The following is a 9,424-nucleotide window of genomic DNA, read 5'->3' on the forward strand; positions in this document are numbered from 1 at the left end:
CCAAAAACAGTTGAATTGACAACTGATTTAGTCTATTAGATATTCTTTGCTGCATCTTATTTCATTATAAGGGAGACATATCATTCACACTGGTATGAAAAAATGAAACAATTTTGATTCCATGTAATAACACAAGAATCAGGATGGTGGGGATGTGACATTTTCAACCCACATGGGCGGAAATCCCAGAGGAGACAGGGGGGCAATATCAAATTTTGGTCTTTCATGATGGAGAAAAATACATAACTTTACAAACGAAATAATACATATATGTTAGACTAAATGACCTTACATTTTGGGTGAAAACCTTTTTTTTCATGAGGGGGGGGGGGGGGCTTGTCAAATTTTGTTAGAGTTAAAATGACCTTACATTTAGGGTGATAACCTTTTTTTTTTTTGCTTGTCAAATTTTACAGGCCCTCGTCCCCCCTACCTTTGGGGACAGATTTCCGCCCATGTCAACCCACCTATAAAATATTCTTGATGGCATGCATATCACCATTTTCATAAAATATTGCTTAACTTTAACATTAAATAACTTAACTATTTGTCATCAGATTTTCATAAAATCTATTTATTTTTGATAAAATGTATTTGATATAAATATTTTCAGCCCGGAGTACCCCCCCCCCCCAAACAAGCTGCGTATCTGAATAAACATGCGTGCGCGTGTTTAGAGTTAAAACTAGTTTCTAGGCATTCTAAATACATTTGTTATTATAAAAATCAATAATGCGAGCGCGAAGCGCGAGCAGAAAATATTTGATATTCCGATCTGAAAAAAGGTGAATTTAAACACTATTTTATGTTAAGTACTGTGTCGGAAAATTCTGAAGGGCAGGGGGGGGGGGTTCTACAAAACGTCGTTCATTTTTATTACATTTCTGTCATTTATCATACCTACAACTAGCTTTCCAGGAAGTGCTGCCTACGGAAAATAACACATGCAGCACCCCCGGGCAGCAGCCCCAAATTTTGGGGGTGCTTCACCACCAGCACCCCGCTTCCCAAGGCCATGGGGCAGGGCGAAAAAGACTGTGAAATTTGATTTCTATTGTCTGACTTGTAATAGTTTATACAAAACACGGGCGGTGGGTCGCGCGCATACTTGATTCGACATAAAACCTGGAAGTTTTAAGTCCAACCCTGGTCCAACCACACCCATATCCCATATGTCCCTCCCTGCTATCGAGTAGGGTGTAAACTACTATGGTTATCACGTGTCGCGCGCGACCACGTCTGTATCGGAATGCCGGAGCATGATTGAGTCGCGTTATAGGCCTAGGAGGGATGTTATTGGAATATGTGAAAGACTATGTAAATGATTTGCGATTGTCGGATGTAATAATTATGTACATTATAACATATTTAAAAAATACAGGGGGATTTCGTGGGGGTGCTGCCTATGGAAAATAATACACGCAGCACCCCCAGGGAAATTTCTGGGGGTGCTTCAGCACCCCCAGCACCCCCGCTTCCCAGGTCCCTGTCTGCAGATACTAGTCTCCTCAAGCAGTACATCGACAAGGCCGAGGAACAGTTCGCAAGGGTAGAAGAGACGCACGCAGAGCTTGTACAGGTAATAGAGAACGACGTTGAATTTGAAGCAGAGGAAACCTGGATGGTCAACTGTGAGGCAGACTTTGTCCAGAAGATTAATGATGGTAGGAAAATCCTCAGCAAACAGCTGTCGCCATCATCAATCAACCAAGCATCCAATCAACAGTCAACTACTCCTCCAAGCTCTCCTGCTCCTACCTCTTGGAATCAATCTGCAGGTGCCTGTGCTCCCAGGATGGCGAGACTTAAATTCCCAACATTCAATGGAGATATCAGGGAATATCAGAGATTCAAGGAAATGTTCCAACGTTGTACGAAGGAACTGTCGGAGATTGAATGTTTCTTCCAGTTGTCAGAATCAATGATGTCTCAGAAGGAAAGAAACTTGGTCGAAAGCTGTTCGAGTGTAGCAAGAGCATGGGAGATGCTAGACCAACGCTTTGATGACAAAGACCGAGTAGTTGACAGACTGCTACAGGATTTGGATAGTCTCAGGCCATATGAGAGTAAAGGAAAGGTTAATCTTCCTGCAATGGCAAACTTCATCCAGGTTCTTCAGAATTTTGAATGCCAAGCAGAGACGATTGGTTTAGCAGGTGAGATGAATAGCAGGATTATGCTGAGCCAAATCAAGTTGAAGCTCCCAGAGGAACATATGATTCTGTATTACAAAAGTGTTCGCGATGACAATACTGATGATTCCCTCTCAGGACTCAGCAAATGGCTATATCAACAGCACATCCTAATTGAGAAATCAAAATCTACTACATCTGAAAGCTTGGAACCTACAAAGAGAGTTTCAAAGTCCTTCAACGCAGCCATGTCGAGGGAGGATACATCACTGCACGCATCCCAAAGTGCCCTCTGCACCCAAAGACCTCATCTCATTATCTGAAAACATGCAATAAATTCAGGTCCCTTGCGCTAAAGGAGAAATTTGATGTGATGAAGTCTAACAACATCTGCTTCAGGTGTGGCCATAATAACTGTATCTCAGGCAAGCCACCTTATGACCACAGTAAGTGCCAGTTCAGGTCACCATGTCGAGTCCAGATGTGTGGTAGTGATGAGCACTTTCCCGCCATTTGTACCAAAGCCCATGATGATGCCAGATATCAGAGTCGAAGAGTCAGTGCTAATCAAGAAGACATTTTGAGACCCATGCAATCCAACAGCTCAGTTCAATCTTCTACAAGCACAGAAGTAGGGAAACCGCAGGCTACCTTACCAACTGTGATGGGTTTTCTGCGATGTGGTAACAAACGACACCCTGTACGCATCCTGATAGATGGGGGTAGTCAGGCCACCCTCGTAAGAACAGGAATCTTTCCCAGAATTGATGGCGACTGTTACCAGGACCATGACCTGAGCCTTGTAGGTGGAAGCATCATCAAACGCAAGCTGAGGATCCTGGCATGTGAAATCGAGGATAGCCAAGGAAATTGTTCATGTCCCTTGAGAGCCATTGAGATCGAGAAACCCTGTGGAGATATACCTGTCATTACTCCTGAGCAGCTGAAATCCTATGACCACTTGACAGGTGTAAATATTGATGAAGCCTCATCACCAGTAATTGATATATTACTTGGAGTGGACAATACTCACCTTATGGTCTGGGAGGAATATATCAGAGGAGGCAGACCCGATGAACCAGTTGCGGTAAGATGTCCCCTAGGTTGGTTTATTCAAGGAGGTCCATCTAACACAGCACCACTTCTTAACTACGTTAACGTGGTCGCTTCAGGATCCCTAGAGGAGTTCATTGGACTCGAGACGGCTGGCTTGGAACCCAGGAAATGCAAGTGCATTTCTGATGATGAGAAAGGAGCTACTGAATCCATGATGAAGAGTGTCAATCAACTACCAGATGGTTCTTATGAGATCCGCTTACCCTGGAAGCGATCTCCAGAAGGGTTACCAGATAACTATGAGTACGCTGTAAAGAGACAGAAGAGCCTTGAGAACCAGTTCAGAAATCGCCCAAAGGAGTGGGAGGTCTACTGTCGGCAAATGAAGGATCAACTGGAAAGGGGTGTCTCTCGGCTAGTGACGCAGGATGAGTTGCAACAAGACAGGGAAACAGGGAACAAGATGTGGTTCCTTCCACACTTCGCAGTTGTCAAAGACTCAAAAACCACTCCAGTCCGTGTTGTATATGACGGTAAGGCGAAATTTCAAGGACATTCCCTGAATGATTATCTTATCAAAGGAGAGAACGTCAACTCAAATCTGTTTGAGGTAGCCCTCCGGTTCCGTGAAAATGAAGTGGGCGTGATCGCTGACATTTCAAAGATGTTCCAGGCGATCAAGATTCCCCCAGATGATGCTAGATTCCACAGATTTGTGTTTAGAGAAAATCCAAATCACCCAATGCAAGTTTATGAACTGAGGACCGTTACATTTGGGGACAAGCCCTCCCCTACTGCAGCAATAGTCACTCTCAGACATGTGGCTAGTGAACATGCACCGGATGATGACAAACTACAGAAAGTAATCACGGAGCAATTCTATATGGACGACCTGAATGAGTCAGTCAGGAACACTGAGGAAGCTCTGGAGCTGAAGTATAAATTGACGGACACGCTGAAGAAGGGAAACTTCAACATAAGGAAGTGGCAATCTAATGTCAAAAAATGTGATGAGACAGAAAACACTGAAACTGCTACAGTTCTTGGAACCAGTTGGGATCTATCTAAGGATACACTGAGCGTGAAGAAGGTCAAACCCTCTGACGATACTACCCTGACCAAACGGAAGATTCTTGCTCAAACGGCATCCTATTACGATGTTTTTGGAATGCTTTCTGGTCTGTTGGTACGCCCCAAGATTCTTCTTCAAATGTTATGGCAAATAGACCTTGACTGGGACTCCCCAATTGACAAAGGCAGTGAATTGTATGCCATGATGAGTAAGATTAACAGAGACCTTGACAAAATGGATGGCATTGAGATTCCAAGATGTCTGATACCGGAGCCTTACAGGGGAAAGAGACCTCTACCTACATCATATATGCATGGTTTTAGCGATGCATCGGAGGACGCTATGGGTTTCGCAGTTTGGCTGAGATGGTCCCATACTGACAGTCAACAAGCTCATTTATCCTTTGTCTGTGCCAGGTCTAGGGTGACGCCACTAAATCAAACAAGTATGCCTCGGAAGGAGTTACAAGCTCTTCTCCTTCTATCCAGATTGATGTACACCATCCGAAGTGCTCTACGCCTCAACATAGAAGGATGGAAGATATGGACAGACAGCATGACGGTGATAAGTTGGCTAAGAGGACAATCGAAAACCTTCCGCTCATATGTTGTCCATCGAGTTGGTGAGATCACTTCTGAATTTGACCCCTACAGTGATATCGCCTACGTTCCCACAGATGAAAATGCAGCTGATCTCATTTCTAGAGGAGGCGATGTCACAGACATGCAGGAGGTCATTGATGGACCAGGATTCTTGAGATTACCTCCTCAATCATGGCCGAAGACACCTGAAAACATTCCCGTCAAACCAGGAGATCCTGAACGGAAGAAATTTCACTCCCGAAACAGCAAGACTTTCGCATTATCTGTGAATGCTGTGTCCAAGAATTCTCCAATTGTTGATGCAACCAAATTCTCTAGTTGGTCTAGACTCCAGATGGTCACGGCCAGGGTGTTATCCATCAAGGAGCTTCCACTGAATCAATGGCTGAAGCAACTCATCCGGCAGATCTCTGAATGGCCATCCCAAAGAATGATCAAGGAAGCAGAGCTATATTGGGTCAGGCAAGCACAGAAAGGGATAGATTTCCAAGATCCCAATATACAGAAACTCAGTCCATTCTTTGATGAGGACCAACAGGTGTATCGTGTTGGCGGACGTCTTGGTAGGGCCCCTTTGTCGTATGATGTTCGCCATCCTTATCTTCTGCCAAAGAATAGCCACATTAGCTTCCTCCTTGTACGTGATAGACATCTACATGCCCTTCATGGTGCCATGGTGGTCATTTGCGGACTGCGAATGAGGTCAGGAAGAGGTATTGGATAGTAGGCGACATGAACATCGCACGACGTGTTGTTCGTTGTTGCATCCCTTGCAGACGATATAGAGGAAGACCGGCACACCAGAGAATGGCCGATTTACCAGAGTTCCGGATCAGCCCTTGTTCTCCACCCTTCAAGACCACCTTGGTAGACTATCTAGGCCCAGTAATGGTGAAACTGAATCGTAATACCACGACCAAAGGATACTGTGCTTTATTCACATGTGCAGTTACCAGGGCTGTCCAATTGACTGTTGTCCAGGACCTCTCAACTCAGGCTTTCCTTCAAGCCTTGGAAAGGTTTGTCAGTGTTAGAGGAGCACCTGCCATGATGGTTAGTGACAATGCCATTTGTTTCCGAGGGGCTGACAATACAATCAATGAACTGAATCTTAAACTCAACCAAACACAGGTCCGTGAGCACTGTCAACGTTTCAAAATCGAGTGGAAGTTCGGACCACCAGGAGGACCTCACCACCAAGGAGCGGTTGAGCGCATAGTCCAGGAAGTAAAGAAAGCTATGCGGCATCTTGTGAAGGCGGATCGTCTAACCTTTGTGGAATGGGAGACCATCTTCTGCAGGATCTCAGGTCTCATCAATAGCCGCCCCCTGACTGCGATGTCTTCCTCACCCATGGACCATCCTCCAATTACCCCCAATCATTTTCTTATTGGTAGAGGGGAATTGACCTGTCCAGACATCCCTTGTGAAGACTACAAATGAGATCCACGCAAACGTAGAGAACTTTGCAATAAAATGGTGGACGGGTTTTGGCATAGATGGCTTGGCTACATCCACAAGTTGACGCCACGTCAGAAGTGGCAACATTCTGCAGAGAACATAGAGAAGAACGATATTGTCCTTGTCATCGGTGATGACAAAAGACGTGGGTCTTGGAAGATGGCCGAAGTAGTAGACACCAAACCTGGACAAGATGGACTGGTAAGAATTGTTGAAGTGAAGTTTGCAGACGGCACATGGGCATTTTCACGGTAACTGACATTACACGGCACAATGTTTTCACACCTTCCATTGTGTGTATCTCTAAAACAACAAATGATGGGAGCTTGCTTTTGATAGAGTTAATAAAGTGAACCTTGCTGTATACTCTGATACTAAGTTTTCCTATGTAACCACATTTTTTTACGCATCAGCAAGCAAAAATGTGTCGGTAACTGACATTACGCAAAAGGACATGCAATTTCAGGGTGTTCATTAAAATTGAAATATCTCATGTCCCTGAGTAGATAGAGAAATAATTTGAATATGTAAATATACCTCCGTTACTAGGTTAAGATGTGTCAAAATATTAAACAATTCGTTTTTGTCTTTTGGGGACTATGATAATTTTTCCACAACCATGCTGGTAACTGACATTACGGTAACTGACATTACACTTAATTTGCCATTGAGATAACACATGGAAGTCAAATGTGTGGAATCATTGCATTTTATCTTCTGTGCTGGGCTTCACATGAAAGTGAGCTTGATGTGGAAGTATACCCGAGTTTTTAGGAACATTTCAATGAAAAAAACTTTTTCTTTTTCTTAATTCCTTTCTTTGATTTGAACATTTTTATCATTACTTGTCGGTAACTGACAATACACATTAACATTACCCAGTGCTATATGATTTTCAGAGGCATAATTTTCTTGGTACTTATATGTAAGGCTTTTTAAAATCATAAGAGTTTCATAATACTTCACATTTTTAATAATCAAAAGATAAGAAATGTATGTTTTACTTACCCGGGGGGCGCGTTTCCGTTTTACACCCTGGCGAAGGCATTTTCCGCAAAAATAGCCACAAAGCGACTAGTGAAGAGTCTACACACGTCGCTGGTTGCAGCGTGCGACACAGGCGAGCCCCACACCACCGGATGCAATATGCACAGTTACTGATCAGAGCATAGAGTTCCTCGGCACTTCATGTACAGAGAGCAGTCATATGAGTAAAATCCGAACATGCTTTTGCAGTTACGTTTTTTTTTGAAAAGTTATGAAAAAGTTTTTTTTTTCTAAATATAAATTATCAACTAAATGAATAGAATGACAGACAAAATAAAAATAAACAGATACATATAATAGAAAGAAAATTGAAGTTTGATGGATTGATACACTTAGATGCCGAAAGATAGATATAGAAGACTGATAAATAGATAGAGACATAGATAGATAGATATATAGATAGATAGATAGATAGATAGATATATGGACGGATAAAGAGAAATAGAGAGAGAGAAAAAAAGACAGACAGATGGATAGATAGAGAGAGAAAGAGAGAGAGAGAGAGAGAGATAGAGAATCTGAGAGATATATAGATGTTAGATAGATAGATAAAGAATGAGAGAGACAGAGAAGATAGATAAATTAACAGATAAATAGAAACTGTAGTTACATAGATAGCTAGATAAATAGATAGATAGAAGATAGATCGAGAGAAATAGAGAAAGACAGACAGACGGATAGATAGATAGAGGGGGGGGGGGGAGAGAGATAGAGAATTTGAGAGATAGGTACATGTTAGATAGATAGATAGATAGATAAAGAAAGAATGAGAGAGACAGAGAAGATAGATAAATTAACAGATAGATAGATACTGTAGTTACATAGATAGATAAATAGATAAAAGATAGATAGATAGATATATATGGACGGAAAAAGAGAAATAGAGAAAGAGAGAAAAAAAGACAGACAGAGGGATAGATAGATAGAGGGAGAGAGAGATAGAGAATTTGAAAGATAGATAGATGTTAGATATATATATATAGATAGATAGATAAATAGATAGATAGATAGGTAGATAGATAGATAGATAGATAGATAGATAGATAGATAGATAGATAGATAGATAGATAAAGAATGAGAGAGACAGAGAAGATAGACAAATTAACAGATAGATAGATACTGTAGTTACATAGATAGATAGATAAATAGATAGATAGAAGATAGATAGATAGATAGATAGAGAGAAATAGAGAAAGACAGACAGATGGATAGATAGAGAGAGAGAGGGAGAGAGAGAGACATAGAGAATTTGAGAGATACGGTAGATGTTAGATGGATAGATAGATAAAGAATGAGAGAGACAGAGAAGATATACAAATTAACAAATATATAGATACTGTAGTTACATAGATAGATAAATAGATAGAAGATAGATAGATAGATAGATAGATGGGGGAGAGAACTTGAGAGAGGGAGAGATGTTATAGATAGATAGATATATATGGACGGAAAAAGAGAAATAGAGAAAGAGAGAAAACAAGACAGATGGATAGATAGATAGATAGATAGATAGATAGATAGATAGATAGAGGGAGAGAGATAGAGAGATAGAGAGAGATAGAGAGAGATAGATAGATAGATAAAGAATGAGAGAGACAGAGAAGATTAACAGATAGATAGATACTGTAGTTACATAGATAGATAGAGATAGAATTTGAGAAATAGATAAAATAAATATACACAACAAAAAAAGTAAGTCCCCCCTAAATCAAATTGTTGTAACTTTTGAACGGAGTTATTTTGAGATATGATATTTCGTAGGAGGTTTTCTACACTCATTAGGCAACTCCTGGGGAAAAATGAAATTGATCCGTTGAGTCATGCATGAGTAATTAAAGATTGAATTAAAAATGGCAATTTTTGAAAGTCACAAGAGTCGTTTTTCAGATTGTGGAAATACAAAGTTGGGCAAAAGTCGTTTTTAGGTGAATTTTATGGTGTTATGCTGTTTTACTATCCATCATTTAGCCACTCCACACACAATTTTGATATCGCATGTTCATGGTTGAGTGAGCACAATATCGCAGGGGCCGCGGAAGCGGGTTGGGGGCCCA

The 9,424-nt window shown here is 41.4% G+C and overlaps 2 protein-coding genes across 2 annotated transcripts; both read left to right on the top strand.

Annotated features, from left to right (window-relative positions):
• Nucleotides 1-2,505: 2,505 nt before the first annotated feature.
• On the top strand, nt 2,506-5,586 carry LOC129277341 (uncharacterized). The gene has a single exon (XM_054913532.2). The coding sequence runs from the start codon at nt 2,506-2,508 to the stop codon at nt 5,584-5,586; it is 3,081 nt and encodes a 1,026-aa protein (XP_054769507.2).
• Nucleotides 5,587-5,669: 83 nt separating this feature from the next.
• Nucleotides 5,670-6,305, top strand: LOC129277342 (uncharacterized). Its single transcript, XM_054913533.1, has one exon. The coding sequence runs from the start codon at nt 5,670-5,672 to the stop codon at nt 6,303-6,305; it is 636 nt and encodes a 211-aa protein (XP_054769508.1).
• The last annotated feature ends 3,119 nt before the right edge of the window (nt 6,306-9,424 follow it).

The sequence above is a fragment of the Lytechinus pictus genome, chromosome 15, assembly GCF_037042905.1.
Source record: "Lytechinus pictus isolate F3 Inbred chromosome 15, Lp3.0, whole genome shotgun sequence".
Lineage (NCBI taxonomy): Eukaryota > Metazoa > Echinodermata > Echinoidea > Temnopleuroida > Toxopneustidae > Lytechinus > Lytechinus pictus.

Excerpts from the sequence above, each read along its gene's own strand:
- LOC129277342 (XM_054913533.1), top strand. The coding sequence starts at position 5,670 with ATGGCCGATTTACCAGAGTTCCGGATCAGCCCTTGTTCTCCACCCTTC.
- LOC129277341 (XM_054913532.2), top strand. The coding sequence starts at position 2,506 with ATGAAGTCTAACAACATCTGCTTCAGGTGTGGCCATAATAACTGTATC.